Source organism: Gadus morhua, chromosome 4, assembly GCF_902167405.1.
Source record: "Gadus morhua chromosome 4, gadMor3.0, whole genome shotgun sequence".
Classification (NCBI taxonomy): Eukaryota; Metazoa; Chordata; class Actinopteri; order Gadiformes; family Gadidae; genus Gadus; species Gadus morhua.
In genome coordinates, this window is record NC_044051.1 from 15695373 (window position 1) to 15720262 (window position 24890).

Sequence of the window (24890 nt, forward strand, 5' to 3'; positions counted from 1 at the left end):
AGCTGAACATGTAAACAGACAGAGGGACAGCAGACAGACAGACAGATCAATAGACAGACAGAGCTCGATAACAGAATCAATAGATGGATTATTTATTTATTTCTAATTTGTTTTAGAGAGAGAACAATTTCATTTAGCGTCCTGCTTCCGCTGATCTCTGTCTTTTACACTATCCGACCAGAAATCAGATACAGACATACTGACCTTATCTCATGTGAACAGGCACTCACGGGAATCCTTTATGTATGTCATGGGTATAGCTTGCATCAATTGGTTTAACATTGCGCAGGCTATACATCACAGAGTCTCCTACAATTGTGCGTACACATATTTAACACCTAAAGTGTATACCAGTGTAAGTAGGTATACCTCCATAGCTATAAGTACTGAGGTATACCGCCGTAGGTATAAGTACTGAGGTTTACCTCGGCTCCGTAGGTATAAGTACTGAGGTTTACCTCCGTAGGTATAAGTACTGAGGTATGCCTCTGTAGGTGTAAGGTTTACCTCCGTAGGTATAAGTACTGAGGTATACCTCTGTAGATATAACAACTGAGGTATACCTCCATAGGTTTAAGTAGGTTTACCTCCATAGGTTTAAGTAGTTTTACCTCCATAGGTTTATGTAGGTTTATCTCTGTAGGTTTAAGTAGGTTTACCTCCATAGGTTTAAGTAGGTTTACCTCCATATATATCAGTAGGTTTACCTCGGTAGGTATAAGTACTGATGTTTACCTCCTTAGCTGTAATAGCTTTACCTCCTTAGGTGTAAGTAAGAGAATGAGATGAGGACAGCACTTTCCCCCTGGCTCCCTCTCATCTCATCTGCGTCTCACACGCTCTCTCCCTGGATGATGCTGTCTGTCGCGCTGTTGCCAGGCAACCCAGCAGCAACTATCAAAAAATTCCGGGGAATGGTTGAATGTTTGGGCAGCGTGGAGGGTGGGGGTGTGGGTGGTGTGGCTCTATGGTATGGGTCCATCAGGGGAGAGCCGCAATATTGTAGGAAAGCTTTAGTTTGTTTCGTTAATTTGCCTTTTATGTTTGCAGAACAATGTCTTTTGTCCATCCTGTGTGTTAGTGAAGGCCTATTAAACTCTCTATTTTGCTGAGCAAAATCTGTTTGGATGACAAATGCCATTAAATAGGCTCTTCATCTTCACCACAGTTCTGAAACTAGAATCTGATCACTATAATGTCAACCAAGGTTTGTGCTGATCTTATGGTCCCTGTTTCTGGATCTGCACCCAGCTAATATGCCTCTCTCTATTTCTGTATAACATGGACCTGATAGAAATGTACACAACTACAACATTCAAAGGTATACTTCCTGGGAATACCTTAATCTCAAAACCATTGTAAGTTTAATACCATACACTATATAGTAGCCCTATGCTCTATCCTATAAAGTAATAATATAATGTATAGTTGTTTACCATATATAGTAACACTATGCTCTATAGTACTATACCCTATAAACTAACACTATAATGTATAGCGGTTTGACACATATAGTAACCCTATGGTATATAGTAGAGCTGTCAAGCGATTAAAATATTTAATCGTGATTAATCGCATTAATGTCATAGTTAACTCACGATTAATCGCGTTTAATCGCAAATTATTTTTCTATGCTAAATATCCCTTGATTTTTTTGTCCCATAATTCTTCTCATTTTAATTATCTTATCAACATGGTGAAGTGCATCGGCTTGCCTTGTGCAAATGATTTTTTATTGATAACAACATTGGCATATCAAAACAGGACGATACAAAAAAAGAGCCTATAGTGCAATTAAACGACTGCTTTGAACAAATGTCATTTGAACATAGCAGTCAGGCTACTGCTTCTATGTTTTGAGCCAAAGAAATAGCTAAATAAAACAATTGCGTTAATCGCGGGATAATTCTTTAACGCCGTTAAAATTGGTTTGCGTTAACGCCGTTAATAACGTGTTTAACTGACAGCTCTAGTATATAGTACTATACCCTATATGGTAACACTAAAATGTATAGTAACATCCCCTAGTAGGACTATAGTGTATAGAAGTATGCCCTATATAGCAACCTTATACTGGAGTATCCCCCAGTAGTCCTATAGTACTATTCCCTAGTAACCCTAGTGTATAGCAGGATCCTATATAGTAACACTATAGTAGTGTTCCCTATATAGTAACCCTCGTGTATAGTACTATAACCCTAGCCTTATATTGTATATTATCCTAGCCTTATACTGTATGGTAGTATAACCTTGCCCTATAGTGTATAGCAGTGTACTCTAGCCCTATACTGTGCTATATAGCCCTACACTGTACTATACCCTAGCCCTATACTGTACTATACCCAAGCCCTATACTGTGCTATACCCTAGCCCTACACTGTACTATACCCTACACTGTACTATACCCTAGCCCTATACTGTACTATACCCTAGCCCTATACTGTACTATACCCTAGCCCTATACTGTGCTATATAGCTCTACACTGTACTATACCCTAGCCCTATACTGTACTATACCCTAGCCCTATACTGTGCTATACCCTAGCCCTACACTGTACTATACCCTAGCCCTACACTGTACTATACCCTAGCCCTATACTGTGCTATACCCTAGCCCTACACTATACGATACCCTAGCCCTACACTGAAGTATACCCTAGCCCTATACTGTACTATACCCTAGCCCTATACTGTACTATACCCTAGCCCTATACTGTACTATACCCCTGCCCTATACTGTACTATCCCTGCCCTATACTGTATTATACCCTAGACCTATACTGTACTATAACCTAGCCCTATACTGTACTACCCTAGCCCTATACTGTACTATTCCCTAGCCGTATAATACTATATCCTAGACCCATACTGTATATTAACCTAGCCATATAGTGTACAGTCGTATACCCTAGCCCTATACTGTATATTACCCTAGCCCTATTGGGTTTACTAGTACACCCTAGTAAGCTAGTATATAGCAGTATGCTCTATCCTATAGGTGCTAGCTGGTTGAGCCTCCGCAGTGTTCTCAGGAGGAGTATCAGAGGGCTATTAGTAATGCTGCTGGACAGATGAAGAGTGGAGTCGCTCTACCAGAGCACTTTAACCAGTACCCTTGGCACTATTTCTGTTTACCCTCTACCCTTCCATTAACCTTCTTATAATGACCCGCCCTCCCTTTCAATCGCTGTTAGCATATCCCTCTCCTACCGCATTCCCTACCTACCTCTCTCTCTCGCTCGCTCTCTCTCTCTTCTCTCTCTCCTCTCCATCCTCTCTCTCATTCTCTGCCTCTCTCTCTACCTTTCTCCTCTCCATCCTCTCTTCTCTCTTCTTCTCTGCCTCTCTCTGCCTTTCTCTCTCTCTTTCTTCTCTCTCCCATGTGTACCTCTTTCTCTCACTCTCACTCTCACTCTCTCTCTATATCCCTCTCCCTCCCTCTCCCTCCCTCTAGCTCTCACCTCTCCCCCCTCCCTCTATCTCTCACCTCTCCCCCCTCCGCCCCCCCTCCCCCTCTCTCTCCCCCTCCCTCTCTCTCACCTCTCCATCAGCCTTGGCCTAGCAGCAGGGGTGAGGTGCCTTCACTGAGGGGGGTGTATTCAAAGGGCTTCCCTGTTCCCATTGTCCTATAACTGCTCTCCATCTCTCGGAGGGGCCGTTTGGTTACCGGGCCCTCAACGGGCCCCTCTCTCTCCTCCCTGCCAGGCCCTTTAAGCCTGCGGGTTAAACATTGATTTGTGAATGGAGCGAAGCACAGTGACCCCTGCTTAGAGCGCCGCAGCCCCCTACTGTTTGTGTGTGTACACACACACACCCCTTGACTATACACCACCACGACCCACGATGGCGACATGAAAGCAACACTGAGCTAATAAGGCTCCCGCGTCCACGGCCAGCAAGAAACCACCGCCACCGAACGCATTCTGGTCGTCATGCCAACCGCTCGCGATGATTACCATTTTATTTGTGGGTGTCATCCTCGCGGCTCACAGCCAGAGAATCCAAAACAATTAACCTTCTGAAGGGAGGGAGTGCTTAGGCCTAAAGATTGGCTTTTTGCGGATAACCACCTGTTCTCACTTCTAACTTGATAGACAAGCGGTAGAGAACATGGTGACTCTTCGAAATGAGTGTTAACGTTCAGGCTTTGAATACCTTTGAATGTTGGTTTTCATTTATTTTTCCGTAATAAATGACAATATGGACAAGATATATAGCTCACACATCCCAGTTCCTTGATTTAAAATTTGAACCCATACTTATGCATATAGTGAAATGACTCGATCGAAGAGAACACAGTTGTGTTTATGCCTGGTCTTGTGATAATCACGCACGCTGTGTGTTAGTGAAGGCCTATTAAACTCTCTATTTTGCTGAGCAAAATCTGTTTGGATGACAAATGCCATTAAATAGGCTCTCTTATATCCCGCGGGAAAGCCCAGGTGATTACATGGCGCGAGCGCAGAGAAGCCCCTCTTGACTTGCTCAGTTTCCCGCCTCTGGAGGAGTCGAACATTAAAAGGCGGAGCGCTCGCTGAAGAGAAGCTCGAGCTCGAGGGTTTTCTGCTTTTCACCGTTCAAAGGAGCAGTGAATGAGTGACTGGGCTGAATGAATGAAAGAGAGAAAAGGCGCGCGGGGACAGAGAGAGGCGCGCCGCGGATCAGCAGAGGCTAACTTAACGCTGCTTCAGAGGATGAAAAGGGAAGGGAAAAAAACAAAAAAGGAATCAGCTTTAAGGAGGAGGACCCCCTGCGTCCGGGGCGGGATCAGCGAGGATGATTTATTAGAGAGAGAGAGAGAGAGAGAGAGAGAGAGAGAGAGAGAGAGAGAGAGAGAGAGAGAGAGAGAGAGAGAGAGAGAGAGAGAGAGAGAGAGAGAGAGAGAGAGAGAGAGAGAGAGAGAGAGAGAGAGAGAGAGAGAGAGAGAGAGAGAGAGAGAGAGAGAGAGAGAGAGAGAGAGAGAGAGAGAGAGAGAGAGAGAGAGAGAGAGGGGGAAGAGAGGGGGAGATAGACAGTGAGAAAGAGAGGGGGAGAGAGAGACAGTGAGAGAGAGAGAGAGAGAGAGAGAGAGAGAGAGAGAGAGAGAGAGAGAGAGAGAGAGAGAGAGAGAGAGAGAGAGAGAGAGAGAGAGAGAGAGAGAGAGAGAGAGAGAGAGAGAGAGAGAGAGAGAGAGAGAGAGAGAGAGGGTCCCTTTCCCTTATAGAGGTAGGATGTAAGCATACGGCGCGAAAATGCTGCAGTCTAAAGTGCTGATGTCTGTAAGAATTAAATGTATTTCATTAGATTTCATTACATTGATATCAAATAATGTCAACCAGAGATGGGTCAAATGGGATGGGATGACTTATGTGCATTCTTAAAGAGCTGAATTGTATAGAATATGGCCCTGTATTTAAGCTAACCATCTGACGCATGTCCTGCCTTGAGGTTCCTTCCTTGGTCACCCAATCCTTTTAAATCTCCTCTAATGGGACGAAACAAATCTGTACATTTAAACTATTCAATTTAATTTAAACTATTCAATGAATATGCGTGTTGCTTAAATAGGGGGGGAAACGAACGAAACGAACATGAAAGTGTGGCAAGCAGTTTTATGCAGCTGAATATCAAATTTACTTTTTGAATCAACATTAAAGTTCCTAAAGTTAAACATGTAAAAGCTTTGGATTAGACATATGCCCCCAATGGCGACATCATGCCCCTTGAACAAGTCACGCACTGTCAAACTGTGACAAATCCTCCTCTCTCCATGTCTCTCCTTAACAGACCATTTACTTATTTTAGTTGATACATTTTGTTTCCACAGCGGATCTATAGCTCGGGTCCCCTGGCACTGTCCGCCCAGAGAGGAATACAGATCACTTTGTGTTGATTAGTGAAACATGGTAATGAAGAGCTTGCTCTATGCCCGCGTGCCTGGTTACGGCGTTGCACTAGTTTGCTCACACAAGAGAAACACACACGTCACGCAGCGCGCTCAGGACGTTTTGGCGCAGAGTAAACACTGTCGGGTTTGTAATCTCTCGCTTTTTTTTTCTTAGGCCTAGGAAAATGGGGCTGTTGTGTCTTTAAGAGGGGTTTCTGGTCCCTCCATCGCAGCTGCTGGTCTCTGTGTGTGTGTGTGTGTGTGTGTGTGTGTGTGTGTGTGTGTGTGTGTGTGTGTGTGTGTGTGTGTGTGTGTGTGTGTGTGTGTGTGTGTGTGTGTGTGTGTGTGCGTGTGTATGTGTGCCCGCGCACGCGTGCACACACACAAACACACACACACACACACACACACACACACACACACACACACACACACACACACACACACACACACATACACGTTAGTGGTGTGTTGTGAGCGTGCGTGCGCGCGCCCGTGCGTGTGTGTGTGACACAGAGGACAGCGGAGATTCATTACTTCAGCGGTACAATGGACATTTATCACCCCATGGCGTTATTCAAATTCAGTACCAAGCGAAGACCTTCCCCACTCTCTCTCCGTCCGTCGCAGCAGCAGCAACGTATTGTTGGGTCCGGGCTTAAGACGAGCCAGCAGGGCAAGGAGCCGGAGCAGTAGTCGGCGCGTTGCACACCAGGAGGAGGTGTCGCGAGGAGCGTCCACCGTCCGGAGGAGGAGACACCGAGGAGGACACTATACTGCCAGCGCCGCCGGGGACCTTAGCTCTCTCCATCTCCCCAGCCCGGGCTGAACGCGTGTCGCCTCCTCTCCTCCTCTTCTCTCTCCTTCTCTTCCAGCGTTTTTTTTTAATCCCTTATTTGTTGTTATTCTCATTAAACGGAGCGTAGGATAGTCGACGAACGTCGTGGGGGAATTTGGCCCAAGGACACACTGGGACTAACGTTTTTCCTCCTTTCCCCCCTCTCATCGACTCCATCAGCGGAACCGCCCGGGGGGGAAGAGACCGATCCGTCCCTTACTTTTTTTGTCCGTGTCTTTGCAGGATACGGTACAGAACGGTATAGCCTTAATGTGTGTGTGTGTGTGTGTGTGTGTGTGTGTGTGTGTGTGTGTGTGTGTGTGTGTGTGTGTGTGTGTGTGTGTGTGTGTGTGTGTGTGTGTGTGTGTGTGTGTGTGTGTGTGTGTGTGTGTGTGTGTGTGTGTGTGTGAGATAGAGAGAGTTTGTGTGTGCGAAGGGGGGGATCTGTGTGAATCGTATTTATGGTGCTGCTCCAGAACTGAACAGTCATCCTCTGCCACCTATATCGATGCCACTACAGGTGCAGAAATGGTCTTTCTTTCTGTTTCCTCCCCTGACGTCGTCCTCCTCAACGTATAGCCTGCGCCTCTGTTACGCGGAGACGCAGCTTTGTATAGCGCGCGTTGTAGCCTCGCTGCAGGAGGAGGCAGATGACATTTCATTGAGACGCGGGGGCCGTTCAGCCATTTTAGGCCCTCCGAATCCAGGAAGGGACTTGGGGTTAACTTTAGCCTTTTATCTAGGATTGTGCGTCTTTAAAGAAGCAGGAAAGGGAGGAGGGGAATGCTGAAAGTACCTCCTATGTGTGCACGCTTTTCTCATTCCTTCTCCTCTGGGGGGGGGGGGGGGGGGGGGGGGGGGTAAATAAGTAAAGGGAACGTAGTTAAAATTAGGGGCTTTAGATGTATTGATGGTATTCCTGGGTGGCTTGTACTAGCTTACATGTTGCAAATGTATTTTTTAAAACGGTTTATAAGATAAAGGCAGTTAAAGTAGGCCCTACGTGTGGAGGGTTCAACCCAGCGTTTTATGAAGAGTTATTTTTCAGGGCATTAATTTGCACAGTAGTAGTGCAATTAAATGCATCTTTAGAAAAAGGGTTTGTATATTGTATATTACGGGCATAGGTTGTATATTTCGGGCATAGGCCTACAATTTGACCGGCAGTAAATAGCATCATTTGTGAGGCACATGAATGGAGAATGCTAAACAAAGAGAATGGGAAATAATGCCCATTAAGCTAATGTGACCTCCCTCACAGCGAGCGACCAAACTTTTCCATGCATTCTCATCGAAATCAGAGCAGATGTGTCGGCTATACATTCGATGTACACATCCTACAGACTGCAAGGGGGGCAGGTGCACACAGGGCCTAGAGCCTATAGAACTACACCTGCATCTTGTGTGAGTACATCCAGTGAACCATGAAGGGGCACGGTATTTATTTCTCTTGTTTTTTCTTCTGACGACCCTGTTTAGAGTCTCTAGCGGCTGATTGTCCAAACGCAATTCTTGAGTCACGTCAAAACTCAACCGCAAGAATTGTGTATGGACATCTGTTGCTGCGGACTCCAATTCATCACTTTGCTGTCTGTCGGTCAGACGAAATGTCAACGTTGGGCATCACATTCTGGGATATGTAGGCCTGTAATACAAAGAAATGTTATTGAAAATGGTAATGATTCAGGTAAGGAACAAATTTCAATTTGCATATCTTGTAGCCGGACGTGGTATTGGGCCAATAAAGTGGAGGGAACATAATCTTTGCCTCATGTGATGTGTTCTCCGCATGTGCGTTTCCCTGGGCCCCGATTGGTATTTACACTTTGTCGAAAATCTAATCTAGCCTGTTTGTTTTAAATGGCAACTATCGACGGGGAGCATTGATGTATCGACGCTTCAGCAAATTGTATAAAACAGTTAGTTGTCTTCGTGCATATCGACGCGTGTGGCCTATGGGACCTGGAATGGCTTAAGATGAGTCCGATCGTAAAATAAAACAGCCCAAATACCGTCCAACAAGGAGACGAGCCGTGATTCTTCTTAATGCAATTGTTATACCTTTTCTCTAGAAACAAATGTGCAAAAAGCTCGTTTCGTAGTAAAGACGAGGGTAGGCATATGAATTTTAAATTCTCATATCATTGTAGGCCTATAGGCCTACCTGGGATGCACAAAAAAAATCATTATTTTTCCTTTTCTTTATCCTTTTAAACAAAACACGCCTTGGAGATATAGTTTATTGGAGTGGATTGTTATTTAAATATATCATTTAGTTTGTCATTTTTGTCCCAAAATGAGTAACAAGCCTTAGAGGCTCCAACAAACAAGGCCTCTGACGATGTTACTCACTAACGTTAGGGGACACATCACTAAATCACGTGGCACCAGTCTCCCCTTTGATGTTCACTATTTTCGTTTCGATATTAATTGGTTTTGGATCACGGTGGTGGTAGGCCTACTGTATGCCCATTCGTAACATTACTATTGGGAGTTCCTTTTTTTTTTAAAAAAATTTGAACGGTTAAAATGAATGTAGGAATACATCACCATTGAATGTATACAATATAAATAAATAAGAACCAACCGATTCTCTTCTAAAACTACGGGTTTCTTGTAGCTTAATTGACCAAACCAGTATGCACACACCAGTATGTCCAGTGGATTCTGGGTCAGTATGTGGAGTTCTGTATTATAAATATCACAACGCACAACCAAATAATATGTGACTTATAAAGAGATTGAAAATGGTTTGATGATTGCTAAACAGTGGCTTTCTGAGGTTTTCAAATTAAATATAGTAAATATATTAAGACCGTGGTTGGCCTATCATTTGGCAGAAATAAGGAACAAACTGTAAAAAATAAATGGTTGGTTTATCCGAACAAATGCACAATGTGATATAAAATGTACATTAATATGTATATTTTACATTGATGATTCCATACTACACTTCAACGTGGAGGCTGACTAACATGATCTGGCTTACAGGCCCTTTCATTTCCCACAGTCCTTTCCAATGAAATCATGAAAATATACCAAACACAAGTGGATTACAGGCCTAAATCATTATTGGAATCACATTTTCATCATTAATACCCCAATACAACTATTCTGTGTTCCATTCGATTAGGCAGCAGTGGATTATGTAACACATTGTTTAAATACCAAACTATGTCTTCACAACAGCATCCGTTATGCCTGGGGGTCAGAGCCACAACATGAGCTGAAACATAATAATTATAAAGATGCATGACTGTTAAGTTGAAACAACAGAGGACAGGGCTGGCTTTTCTAAAGGAAAAGCTGTCCATCTGTTGTTTAACGTCCGATAGAAACGCACGTTCAATTGCATCCTATAGGCTGCAAAAGATAAAGATTATTACTCATGCTGGAGGTTCTTCCTTCCAGCCCAGAGGCAGAGAGATGCTCCCTCCCTGCCTTTAATTCTCCGGTACATCTCAAGCTGACTTGATGATAATTGTTTTGAGACTCGCTCCCTGATGCTCTATTTCTGCTGGGGTAAATGTCCAATATTATGGTTCCACTGGCCGGGTTTAATAATAAACTCAATATTCGAAACAATAACGAATAGTGGAACTAACCTTAAATGGCTGCACTGTAATGGTCATGAAAAATGCGTGAGGTTAAATGTAAAGTCCTTTAGGCCTATAGGTTTAAAGGAAACTTGCATTATATTGCCATATGTCAGGACGGGCCTATATTTGCATAAATGAGCCTCACAGCTGCTGCTTTAAATAGATCTGCTGTTTATTTTAGTTAATACTAAATGTGGTTAAATAGGCCTGTTGGGGGAATTAAACAGATATGCAACCATCTTCGCATAAAAAGTGGGAAAAGAAGCCGAACATTCAATTTCGTTACAAATCCCGTTTTTTTCGAATCCTCTGAACGTTCCAAACATCGACGGCCTCGCGTTCCCCTCTCAGAGCCCGCCACAGAAAGGTCACGCGCGCGTGCGTTCTTTCATCCTCCTCCATTACATAAGCTATAGTCCCCTGCAACGCACGCACGCGCGTACACACACACACACGCACACGCACACACACACGCACACACACACACACACACACACACACACACACACACACACACACACACACACCACACACACACACACACACTTCTACGACAGGTTAGCTGCGACTGGAACGCTACATTTTCTCACTCTCGCTTTCTATAAAACCTCTCAGGATGAATTAGCATTTTCTTTCTCCTGGCCATTATCAGCCAGTTTCCCGTTGCAAATCGGACTCCACAACCGAGAAAAAGGCTTTTGGTCGCCGCAGGCGTTTTCGGGGAGGGCGACCCCGAGGCTAGACCGCGACCCCCCGCAGCGGGACTGGAGGTTTCCCGCCAGTCCCCTTAGCGTTCTGCTGGATGGGCCCATAGAAACGCCAAGTAGTCCCTGAAGTCCCCTCTAATCACCCTAAAACTCAAATCCGATCACCCAGCTGGGCTGAAATCGATCCGATATATCTGAGGGAATTATCGAAGCGTGATTTAAAAAATACCTAATTTATTGAGTGAAACATTATGGTAATGTCTGCATTAGTTTGGTACACACAGCCGAGCGTCTGGATAAATTAATCAATGACAACGAATTAAAAGGATGAAATGTTCAAAATATATGTCAAAAGTGTCAAATTAGAGGTTTGACGTTTTCAAAGAAAATCAGGCTCGAAAAATGAACATTGATTGAAATAAAAGCAAGTTAACCTGGTAAATTTGGCTTTTGTCTAAATTATGTTGTCGTTTATTAAGTTAACCAGTATTTTTTCCCTCCGGAAAATGTCACAAAGTTCCTTATAAAATAAATCTGTCTTAATAACTAGAATTTAAAATAAAGTTGTGGAAATATTCTTTGCAAAGGCATTCAATTGTTTACATTTCTTGATTTTCTTGAATGTATTGCCAATTGTACACTAGATAAATAAGACCAAACACTAAATATAAATTTGACATAATATACAGTATATACAACACAAAATAGAAAAAAAATACTTTAATGTAACAATCCTTGTATGTTTGTCATAAACCATGATACATTATGGCATCAAAAAAAAATAAGAAGCATGTGTTCAGTCTTCTCAACACACTGACATACAAACAGGCACCCCTCAGCCTGGCCCGGGGCCTCTGAGAGCCTTGAAGGCTGTAGGCTTCAGTGTGAAGCCCTTCTGAAGAGGATGGGTGAAACGAGGGTCCAGGTAGTTTAATGTTCCGGTTGCTTCTATATAGTCTGACATCATCAACATCATCATCATCACTTTATTCAAATCGTAAACCAAAGAATTGGAATGCTCATCCCATGGGGTGTGTTCTTGTGTTCTTGTGTGTGTGTGTGTGGGTGTGTTCCCCTTCTCTGCGTACGTGTCTACCCGCCATGCAGGGTGGAGATGAACACTACGTTGTCTTTGTCCTGGAGCTCGTAGTCCAGTTGCCCCTGCGGAGATCACAACACGACACAGTGATGAGGAGGACTTGTGGTTGTGTATGTTTGTGTGTGTGTGTGTGTGTGTGTGTGTGTGTGTGTGTGTGTGTGTGTGTGTGTGTGTGTGTGTGTGTGTGTGTGTGTGTGTGTGTGTGTGTGTGTGTGTGTGTGTGTGTGTATGGGTGAGTGTCTGTGTATGTGGCCTTCATCTACTTCTGACTTGTTTATTGTGTGTATTAGGCATTAAAAAATACAATCAATCTCTCATAAAATGACATATTTTTAACACGCTAGCCCCTTCACTAGCTTCCATACGTGTATATTTCAACACGCATTGAGGTGAGGCCAGCCCAGGTTCAGAGACCCATCCCCCCCATGACATCCCACATCCTCACCATAAGCTCCCAGTCTGCGTCGTTGATGAGCACCAGGATTCCAGGCCTCCTGTGGGGGACCAGATCAGCGTTACATAAGGCTACCGCCGCAGATATATGCTGCAGAGGACCCTATTTGAATGCATGCACCTTAAGAGCAGGATGGTGCATTAACCACACACAGGACGCGCAATCACATGCACGCTCAGACACACACACAGGCAGACACACATACACACACACACACACACACACGTGTGCGTGCGTGCATGGGGGTGTGTGTGTGTGTGTGTGTGTGTGTGTGTGTGTGTGTGTGTGTGTGTGTGTGTGTGTGTGTGTGTGCATGTATGCAACAGCGTACCAGCCCATACACACACACACAAACGCAAGAGTGGACAAACCAACACACACACACGCACGTTCAGTTTAATTTAATAGTCACAAAATATAATGTAACAAAGAAAAGCTCTGAACATCAACATTAAATGGAGCAAGACACATATCCGAATAATACATTTGTGTTATAAACACACAAAGAAAACATTTTCTTTCTGACACAGACCTCAGATTGAGGTCCGTATTTGACTAATAACCTGATGATAAACCTTATATATTTGATTAAATCTGGACACACTCAGAAGGGCTAGGCGGGAACCAAAATGAGATGCTTAGCTTCAGGGGTCCATAGGTTAAAAGGCACGTCTGGAACGTGATGAGCAAAGTGAGATTGCAAAGAGAATGTGGAAAGATATATTTGACTAATCTGAGGGGAGAATACGATTATTTGGTCTGTACTTCCTACAATGTAATGTGTGTGAAAACATTTTACATATGTTTGATGAGAGTGAGTTAGTTGGAGGGAAGCAAAATGTGACCAACAACGTATGTTTGTACCGTTTCGTTCTCCCCCATATAGTGTTGGTACCGTTACGTTCTCCCCCATATAGTGTTGGTACCGTTACGTTCTCCCACATATAGCGTTGGTACCGTTACGTTCTCCCCCATATAGCGTTGGTACCGTTACATTCTACACCAGATTGTTACATTCTACACCACACTATAAAGCGAGCATTGCCTGAACACATCGATTTAAAGGGCATGTTCTCAGAGTATACGATAGCATGTGCAAGCAAGCATGTATGGACACATACACTCACACTCTGCACCCACAAACACACCATGTTTTATATATTTTTGGTGAAACACATCAGAATGTAGAATAGTGCATCCGTTGCAAAATATTTTAAGTTGGCTGAACCCGTATGTACACACACACCTCTTTATCTATGATGTTTATTGGTAACTCAGTCATTCAGGTGCTGCTATAAATAGTCTGTTATAAAGGCAGCCATTAAAGTCAGCCTGCTCTCTGGAACACCCCTCCCCCACATATGCGCACGCACACGCACACACACACACACACACTTTAAGGATGCTGCAGCCATTAGCTGCATAATAGTCTAGCACCTCTTTTGGTCCAAAATCCACATTATTGTTTATTCATTGTGATAAATCAGATATTTGTGATTTTTTTTGTTCACATAATATTGCTCACTAATGGTGTGTGTGTGTGTGTGTTTTGCAGTGTGTATGTGTTTTTTGCAGTGTGTGTGTGTGTGTGTGTGTGTGTGTGTGTGTGTGTGTGTGTGTGTGTGTGTGTGTGTGTGTGTGTGTGTGTGTTAGTTGGTGTGTGTGTGTGAGAGTGTGTGTGTGTGTGTGTCTGTGTTTTGCAGTGTGTGTCTCTCTGTATTTTGATCTGTGTGTAAGTGTGTTAGTCTCTCTGTATTTTGATGCGCGTGTGTGTGTCTATGTCTTTTGTCGTGTGTATGTTTTGTATTGTGTGTATGTGTCTATGTAAGTGCATGGGTGTGTGTGTGTGTGTATCTGTGTGCGTGCATATATTTACGTGTGTGTGCGCATGTGCGTATGTGTGCGTGTTGCACTTGACAGGGACTCACACGTCGTCTCCCTGAACAAAGAGTTCTGGTCGCTCCTTCAGCAGGTTCTGCCCAATCCAGACCAGCAGCTGCTTCATGTTCCCTACACACACACACACACACACACACACACACACACAGACAGACAGACATACAGACAACGGGGGTCAAAGGTCAGAGGTGAAGGGTCAAGGTCTGCGGTCCCAGTCAGCACCCCGCCCCACCCGGTCGATGTGACGCGACAGAGGCATCAGACGGGACCGGGATTTGGGGTACTAATAATCAAATGTGTGTGTGTGTGGGGGTGTGTGTGTGTATTGGTGTGTGTGTGTGGGTCTGTGTGCGTGTGCGCGTGGGGGATGGAGACCATGTCAGGGGGGCTGCGGGTGGGGGTGCTTGGACGGTCACAATCAAAGAGCGTGGCCATTTCTCTACCTTGGTCTCCTGGCGATGTGATGAATGAAAAAAGCAATCACTAAAACCCCAGCCGTCTGGGGCCCTATTCCGTCTGGGGCCCTATTCCGTCTGGGGCCCTATGGATGGACGTCGCTCGTTACCGCATTTCATTACAATATTTAGGTTATTCAGTATGTCAGAGAGCCATGAATCCTACGGCGGCGCCTGGCTAGCCATCTTAGAGATACGCCTTATCTCGCACCAGTATATATAGTGTAGAGGACACCTTCCTATCGTCACAATACAAACGGTTCAGAAGTATACCATATTTTCATTGGCTGTTGAAATTACATAATAAGAGACTACAAAGGATAATATCAAATAATACGATGAAGATACTGGATGATGTAGAATGAATGATGAACAAATAAATATATATACACATACACACACACACACACACACATACATACAGACACACACACACACAGAACGTATTATTTACACAAAATGTATCATATTCAATCAACGTGAACGTACTCTTCTGTGTTATGTGTGTGTGCATTTTCTAAAATGTATAAATCCATATACAAATACATACACATATATAGATTTATGGATACATAGAAACATATTCATAGATATAAAAATATATGGATAAATGGATACATGTATATAATTCAATAGATACATTGATGTATATACCTAGATATATAAATATATAGATACCTAGATAAATAAATATATAGATACCTATATATATTTATATATATAAATAAATATAAATGTCTATATACACACAGACATGTACATATGTAGATATATATACACACACACACACATACATTTACGTATACACACAGATTGATAAAAAGCACAAAAGAACACAGACAGAGAGTAGTACATTCACGTTTCACCGAATGTAAACCCAGATGTTTGATGGTCAACAAAAAATCCTAACCCTCGCTCTACAAATGTACATCTCGGCTTCAAAACCCGTCAAATCACAGCTACAACATCTCCACCGCTCTCGAATCTTGGTACGGACATAACGAAAAAAACGGTGGCCAAACATTTAACGGAACAATGGTCCGATCCATTTTGGATAAGAAACCAAACACAAAAACATATCCTTTTTTTTCCATTTATCAGCGTGAGACGCTAAACACTTGCGCCTTCTGCGTAGCTTAAATATCGACAATGCTTGAATTTTGATGGAGTCTGACCCCGGGAACAATCACATTGACCTTGTTGCAACAAAGGGCCAGCCTCCCTCAGACACCACGGTCGTCTGGAGGGGCCGCCGTCAGGAAAGGCATTAAGACAAATCTCTACTCAACATTTGACCATGAATACATATACATATGTTTATTAAAGCGTAACGCTCTGATCACAATACGTTTATTTTATGGTGTGTGTTCGTGTTTCAGGGTAGCTGGCAAAAAAATGCATAACACACAAATCTCATGGATGCATTGGTGGAAGAGGGGGGGCAAAAGCCTTAAGGTTATAAACATAATTGAATCAGCCTTAATGTGTGTATTTATACTCTCTATATACATTTGAGGATTTTGAGTTTCAGTGTGTGTGTGTGTGTGTGTGTGTGTGTGTGTGTGTGTGTGTGTGTGTGTGTGTGTGTGTGTGTGTGTGTGTGTGTGTGTGTGTGTGTGGCGGTACACATCCCACAGCTCAAAGCCATGTATTTCGCTATCAACAGGAAATACATAGAATATGCTTTACCAATGCTTTTATTTATCAAAGCAGCGAACGACACCCAGGAAGTGGGATCTCAGGTAAGTGCTTCTGCTCATAGCTGCACGCCGGCGGTCACACAACACGCTGCCTGAGGACCGAGCTAAAGGAGCTAGCTAAACACGTTAGCGAGCTACGCCACGACTGTGGGGAGAAGCTGCTAGTCAGAGCGGGGATACCTTCTCCTTCATTGTCTCCCTCTCTAGCATCCACACGTACAAACACGAGAGCACACGCACACGCACACACACACACACACACACACACACACACACACACACACCGGAATCAGCCGCCTTTATCAAGAGAGCAGATGAACATCAAACATTCCCCCCCCAAAAAAACAATTTGAATGAGAGGATGGATGGAGAGAGAGAGAGCGAGGGAGGTAGAGAGAGGTAGAGTGTGCATCAGAGAGTGTTAGAGCAAGCCCAGCGAGTGAGGGTCAGGGTGCGTGGGCGTCGTATGCTGAGGGACTGTGAAGAGATGAGGGAGATCCAAGGTCCGTCCGACACCGCATTACCACACAACGCTGCCGGCCTCCTTGATAGTGACCCGCACGGGAAACAACCAATGCAGTGCACAGCGAGAGGCGCGCAAAAGACACACATTTGTGTACCGGTGGCTGACAGAGGGAACATATTGAAATATCTTATACATATGATATTTTCAGGGCACAGAATCAAGTGCAGGGTGTTACTATCTCTGTTTTTAATTTCCATAATAAGCCAAAGGTTAGGTTTAGGTTTCTATAAATGTATATCTGTGTGTTTTAATCAAGTGGTGCTAATTGGGTTGAACTTAAGCAGGTCATAACATGCCTTTTTCCACACACACACACACACACACACACACACACACACACACACACACACACACACACACACACACACACACACACACACACACACACACACACACACACACAGGTATGTAAACATATAGAGAAGCAGTAAAAAAAATGCCATTATGTCACAATATTATGTAAAGAGAACATTTGAGGGAGACATCATCACAAAAAAACGGTTCCAACCTGCAAAGGTTGTACTCTCCGTCTCCTCCCAGTTTGCTGTGAACATCAGCTCTAGTCTGATGTCCCATTGATATCACTGTATATTCATAAAGCACAGAAGTGCATTTGATGGCCATTATCCTTACCATTAATAAAGTGCACCTGATCAGCGGGCGTAGAGGACCACTAGGTTAATGGGTATTGCTGCTGGTTCACTGAAATAAGGACAGTGGTGTTCTGTACCGGCTCCACAGCCCTCCCACTGGCCCAATAAAACAAGACGAATGCCTACCGCCTCCACCAACGCACATACACGCACACGCACACGCACACACACACACACACACACACACACACACACACACACACACACACGTGCATGCTAGCCAAGGCAGAGCGATGCAAGAACGGGCGAAAGATGGAGAGGGAGTGAGAGAGACAGAAAGGAAGAGCAGTGAATATTGACCTGCACCTTGGTGGGGCTAAAAACAGAAGCAATCAGTACAGCAGTCATAACTCCCCCCCCCCCTTTCCACCACCCCCCCCCCCCCCCCCCACGCCACAGTATTTTTCTCCACCATTACACCCTTGCTCGCACCTTCATCCATTCCCTCTCTTTTAAATGTGCTCTTTTACGTTGTCCACACTTCATCTCTCTCTCTCTTTCTCAATCTCCACCTCTCTCGTAAAACCCTCCTCATCCTCGTGTCCACCTTCACACACACACACACACACACACACACACACACACACACACACACACACACACACACACACACACACACACACACACACACACACACACACGCGCGCGCGCGCGCGCTTGTAAAAGGCGTATAAACCTGCACTTAAACCGGTGTGGCCGACAATGCACAATGCCTCACTCCACAAGGACCAGCCTCCATCCTGCCTGGTGTGCGAGTTGGTTTGTGATTCTTAGATGTGACAATGTGAAGACATTTGGTTTATTCTCGGTTTAGGGGGGCTAACCTTGGTATATAAGATGGGGAAAAAGGGCTGCCATCTGTGATCTGTGATAGAATGTCAGCCTCTATCACATGTTATGTGAAAAAGGAGAAGAGAAGGAGGTGGTGGAGGAGGAGGAGGAGGAAGAGAACGACGAGGTGGGAGCAGGAGAGAGCGGGAAAATAAAAAATAGGTATCAAGAACCAAACTGAAATTGAAAGGGGGAAACGTCTCCAGAACGGAGGAGACGATGTGAACATCACAGAAGACACTGGAGAACCATGAGATGGCGAAGGGCGAAGCAGAACCGGAGGGGAACAAAACGAGCGGGAATATAAACCAAACTGCGTCACGGCGGTCTCTGCTCTGCGTCGCCGGGTGGCCGCATTGTGGTCCCGCTCCGGCGTGCCGTCGCCGCGCGCCCCTATGGCTCGGGAAACAGGCGCCATTTTGACGTCGGTTTGAAATAATGTCCACTTTTTCTTTTGTGTGTCTGAGTTCTCTTGTCTTGCGTTCCTCTGTCCTGGTGTCATTATGATGGGTCTGGGGGAGGGGGTGGGGGGGGGGGGATGGGGTAATCTATCATTCTGGGGGGTTCCTTTTAACCGATATAGGGGGAGCCATGCGATCCTTACATCGCAGTGTGTGTCTGGGCTTTTTTCTTTTTGCTCCAGTGGGCGGAGCCTTTCAGTTGAGGGTCATCAATCACGGGCCGGGGTCAAAGAGAAATAGGAAAGGATTCTGAACCAATTATATCTGCTGGCCCCTCATCCATAGTCTGGCGCTCAACCCCCACGCCGCTTTCTCTCCCTCTCTTACACACAGACACACACACATGCACGAGTGCCCCCCCCCCCCCCCCTCACACACACACACACACACACACACACACACACACACACACACACACACACACACACACACACACACACACACACACACACACACACACACACACACACACACAATGAAAGAGCCAGATGAACTATTTAATCAAAGAGCCTAACTTAGTTTATTACAATAATTGTGATTATAACATGAAACCCTAAGATGCCCTTTATATCAAAAGTCTAATGCATAAGGTTGATTTCAAAATATGTTTGCTCAACACTCTTACCTTCTGAAAGCACACAAAATTGCAAAAATAAATAAATAAGCAAATCTAATATAAAAAACAATATGATACTATGACAGCCTTAATTGGCTTTAATCTCACACACACACACACACACACACACACACACACACACACACACACACACACACACACACACACACACACACACACACACACACACACACACACACACACACACACACAGGTCAGCTGGTGCACCAAGGTCATACTTGGCTGACATTCTCTGCTTTGGTCAACTTTTGTCTTTCGGTCACCCTGGTAACATCAGAGCGCCGTGGGTGAACACCCTTTGTTTCACAAAATACCACCAGACCCTTGTCCATCCGTCTGTCCTTCCAGAGCCCCACCACGCACACAAACAACAAATATTCTCTCTCTCTCTCTCTCTCTCTCTCTCTCTCTCTCTCTCTCTCTCTCTCTCTCTCTCTCCTTACAATATCTTCAATATCTTGCACCAGCATAGCATATGCAGCCCTCTACCAGTTTAGCTGCTTACAAAAACAAGAATTACCTTTCACAAAATATACAAACACAATTTGGATCAAAGTTGAGGAACCCCAAGTTTTAGCATCCATTTTGATTGTAGGCGTTCTGGGGCAGAGTTCAACCATAGGAGGGGAGAGAAGAAGAGGGGGATCCCGCCACATCATTCAAACTGATTTCCCACAAAAATGTTTGACTCTGCTTTTGGACACAACAGCGCCCCACGCCCCAAACTGACCCTCCCCCCTTCAGTATGTTGGTCTTTCTTAGGTGGGGGTCACTGCCCAACACATAGGCATAATCAGGGAGAAGCATTTGCAAATGAAAGAGAAAGCTTTGAGAATTAGCTAGAGAGAGAGAGAGAGAGATCGTCCCTTGGATAAATAAGGGAAACTTAAAGATAAAATGCCAGAAGCAAAGAGGAGAGGTGAGAGCAAGAGAAGAGGAGTGAGTTGATGAGAAAGGATGTAGTTTATACTTTGTTGCACTACAGGTAAACTGAAGAGGGTCAGCCCAGATCATTGATTGAGGAAAAGTTCATGGTGGGACCAGTTGCCGTGTTAAACTTACAGGGTTCTGATTGGCTGGGAAGAGTCACATGATGTTCCTTTACACCATCAAATAGCAGCTCAGCCCCTCCCCTAGTAGAAACGAATAGAGGCATTGGCACAAACAGAATTTTTATAAATTGTAATTTTCTTTGCTTTGTTTTACATACTATATCCTGCTCCATGACATGGGTTCACATGAAAAAGGCTGCAAATTAAAATAATAAGCAAAGTAGAGTAAAATTCCCAATAACAATGAAATACTGAGATTCTTTAGCTTACATGAATGTATACAACAGAGAATAGAATAATGTCTATATAGCATACTGTCTGTTAGTGCACAAATACTGAAAGGTAATCAGCACAGCACTTTCTTACAAACATAGTTTCATACTTGAAACATATGATCTCTGTCCTCTGACACGGATATTAAAAAATTATTCAACGTCATTTTTATGGTATACGTAAAATGACAGCCATGGCCAAACAGGCATATGTAACCTCGGTTGATGCATATGCACGGCATTAAAAAGCATGCACAAAAATGCTTGCAAGAATGACAGGCCAATTCTTCGCGAATGTGCATTAAACACATACGGTAAGCAGAGCGTTAACTAGGTCTGTTTAGTGTGTATGCTGGGGTTCGTTTCAAAGAAACACTTATCTTGCAGACCCTATGTTTTAAAATGCAGACCCACAGCTACTTAAAATGTGTTTATTGTCCCCTCACTGGGTAATTTATAATCATTGCGAAAAATGTACTCTTCAAAAAGATAGGACGGTCATATCAAAGACATAGACATTGGGATATAACAAGAATGTGTCTTTGTGATAGTGGATTAATGCGCCACATTCAGATCATTATAGTAGCCTCTCTTTAGTAACAATAACCGTGTCAACCAATAATATAGTAATGTAAATAACATCCACTTGGCTTTCGTACAGTCTGCTACTGTAGTACTGCTTTTCTACTATTCTTTTCAACTGTATCCCGATACCCAATACTGATCAGGACAAGCTCCCTAAACGATCCCAAGACGGTGTGATCGATATGCAAGACCTCGTCCTAGATAGGCATGATCACAGTAGGATTCCCAAAACATCCCATAAAGCGGCTGCTGCTAAGGATCGTTAACACTCACTGACTAATGCAACCGAAAATAATACAAAACAATACATTATTGAAATTCTATTGCTAGAAGGTGACACGCGACCGCGAAATTGGATGTAAATTAACTATAAAACAATCTTTAGTAACTAATACATTAGGAAACAACCCACCCAAATGCCAGGTGTAATGTGATGGGCGCCGCCATATTGTTGTCAAACGCAGGAGTGGGGGAGTGGCTTGAGGAAGTGACGTACGTCTTTTTGTGTCAACGTAAAAGTCCTAAAAATACATCCACGATAACAGCATGCAGATTCAGAAGCAAGAACGAGCAGAACAAATGTACATCTATGTTTATTGTGATTGTGAATACGTGGTGATGGCATCTCTCTCCATTCTTACTCCAAGTTTATACGTTTTCGATCACACGTTTTCGATCACAGCTGATCCTTTTATTTTTTGCAAGTGTTCTTTAGGACCGTCGGTCACAAGTTTATGTTGCAATTCAGTCGCCTTATGTTGGGGTTCGCGGGCTTTGCCTCTTCATTCATGTGATAATGAGGAGTCAGTGGAGGGGCAGATAGAGCAACCACGGGGGCCAGCAGAAGGGATGCAAGACACAGCGAGGGAGAAAGGAACGGGATACTGAAGACAAGTCATAGCGAAGGCATTCATAGTACAGGCCCTTAGCCTGCAGTTAGGTGGAACACGTTTCAAATATTAAGGTTTGGCTTTGACCAAATATTACACAAACATCTGTCTAAATCAGCCAGTGTTGCGGGCCTTCCACTGATTCTCTCATATATTCTGTGATAAAGTCAGGTATAAACATTAGCAAGCAGCGAGCGGCAAGAGGGGTAAGTATGCAGGGTGTGATGGTGGGGGAGAAGGCTATGGCTGTGGGAACATTTGAATAAATTGAGACGTAGTCGACCAGAATAACCCCCCCCCCTCTGCCATCAGCGTGTGTCACCTCACATTTACTGAGACAGCTTGAGCTGTTTAAAAGCATCCATGGTGACAGCTGATGTTATGGTGGTCGTCTGTGTGTCTTCCTCATCACCGTGGTGTAGGTCTAATCAGAAACATATATTCCCTTTCTGTTAGGCTGGACGTTGGCACAGAATGGATCATCCGTTTGAGCTGACAAAATGTAACAATTGAAAGTCGATTTTTTTTAAGAGAAGAGATGTTAGAGAGAGTGGGGGGGGAGAGGTGGGGGAGAGAGGAGAGAGAGGTGGGGGGGAGAGAGAGAGAGATGGGAGGGAGGGAGAGAGAGACAGAAGGGGACTGTAGAGAGAGAGAGAATCACTATCTTCTTCACATCTTTTATCCATGCAAGATTAAAAAGTGGATTTGTTATAGACCATGATTCAATTAGGTTTAAACGATGCTCTATACTCTTGTGTGTAGAATGCGTTTAAAACATGCATCTCCCCGCTCACAGAGCATGGCTTTTGTCTCCAAAGATAGGCATCACAAACACGTTGGCTCCCTGATAGGCTGAGGAACCGTCCAGGTCACACATGATCAGATGACAATGAACAACACAATGGATTAGCTATGAAAGCGCCAAAGGAGAGAGAGAGAGAGAGAGAGCGAGAGAGATTAAGGGTTAACGGATGTTGGCTTGCACGGCTAGCTAGCTAGCTGGATGGTTGTTGCGCTGGCAGACTTGGGAGATTGGGTTCTAGGTTACCATGTAAAGAGGTGAAATTAACATGTGACAGGATACTAGGCAGAGAGAATCCTCTTAGAGTTCACAGCCATGACACGATACGCCTATGGAACTGTACGGGAGGAAGACAGAGAAGGGAGGAAATTTATGGAGAAATGTGTCCTGGAATCCACTTATGCCGTTTGGTTCTGTTCTGTGTCATGATATTGCTTCCTGCCAATATGTTTATCTTTTTCACTTGCAGGCCCTGATAAATCAAGTTGTTTGGCCTCATCAGCATTTAGTATTTCCCATTCCAATCCTACTTAATTAAATATATTAAAGATCTTTCTGATTTAATTTAAGCTTAGTCTATTACATTACTTACAGATCAGTTGAATACTGGTTTTGAAAGTGCTGTGCCCCTTCTCCCCTGGGGGGCGCAAAATAACCTCAGGGGAGGCATTAGTGTAAAACAGAGACGTAGGCCTATACAATGTTACAAATGTGTTATTCCTATTGGCTGTTTGTAGATGACGTGACCCCAGTGGAGCCAACATTCGATGGAGGCCAGTGGAGGGTTCACATGTTATAAAAGTTGTGATGTATTTTTCTTGGAGGTATAGAGGTTTATAGCTGAAGGGTTTCATGATAGATGCTATCCAGCAAAGATAATAAGGAAAACGTTATTTTGTTCACCGTTGATACAACCCATCACAAACATAGTGACCATTTTATGTGCAAACTAAAAGCCTATACTCACCCCATCGAACCACTCCCTACTGTGTACATGAACAGAGTTCTCCATCATCTCACTTGTAAACAAACTTTAAAAAACGCTAGGCCATGGGTGTGCCTCTGGAAACCCTCTCTTCATATAAGACCAGTATAGTCTTTTACCAGGGGAACTAATCTCTCATGTAGGGGAGGTAAAAGCGGTCTTGGACCAGGTTGATGACGTTCATTTATTTGAGACCAGTAGAAGCGTTGAAGGAGTGTGTCATTGTCTTAGACGGACACAAATTAGGATCCGCATAAACCTATAAACCCGTCTCAAAGAGGGATCACGCCACCTGGTGGTAGTACCTCGAATTAGCTTTACCAGTCAAGATGAGATAACTTTCAAATAGAAAAAAGGCTCCTATTAATGAATAAATTAAATCACTAGATGTGACTTAATATGTGTGTGCTTCTCACATTCCCTTCAGTCTTTGGCTCTCCCTCAACTGTCTTAAGAATGGATTTTTTTCAGATTGTATTGATTACTTTCAAGGCTCTTGCTGGATTGTCTGGGAGCAACATTAACATGACCCATCAGGGGCCCGATCTGAGTCTGAGAGCCACAGACCTGCAATAGCAC

The 24890-nt window shown here is 44.0% G+C and overlaps 1 protein-coding gene across 1 annotated transcript; it reads right to left on the reverse strand.

The window, feature by feature from the left end:
* Nucleotides 1-11712: 11712 nt before the first annotated feature.
* Nucleotides 11713-22105, reverse strand: urm1 (ubiquitin related modifier 1). Its single transcript, XM_030354865.1, has 5 exons — nt 22047-22105; nt 20788-20858; nt 14492-14573; nt 12555-12603; nt 11713-12171 (listed from the first exon to the last, which is right to left on the reverse strand). The coding sequence occupies exons 1-5, from the start codon at nt 22079-22081 to the stop codon at nt 12103-12105; spliced, it is 306 nt and encodes a 101-aa protein (XP_030210725.1). The 5' UTR covers nt 22082-22105; the 3' UTR covers nt 11713-12102.
* Nucleotides 22106-24890: the final 2785 nt, after the last annotated feature.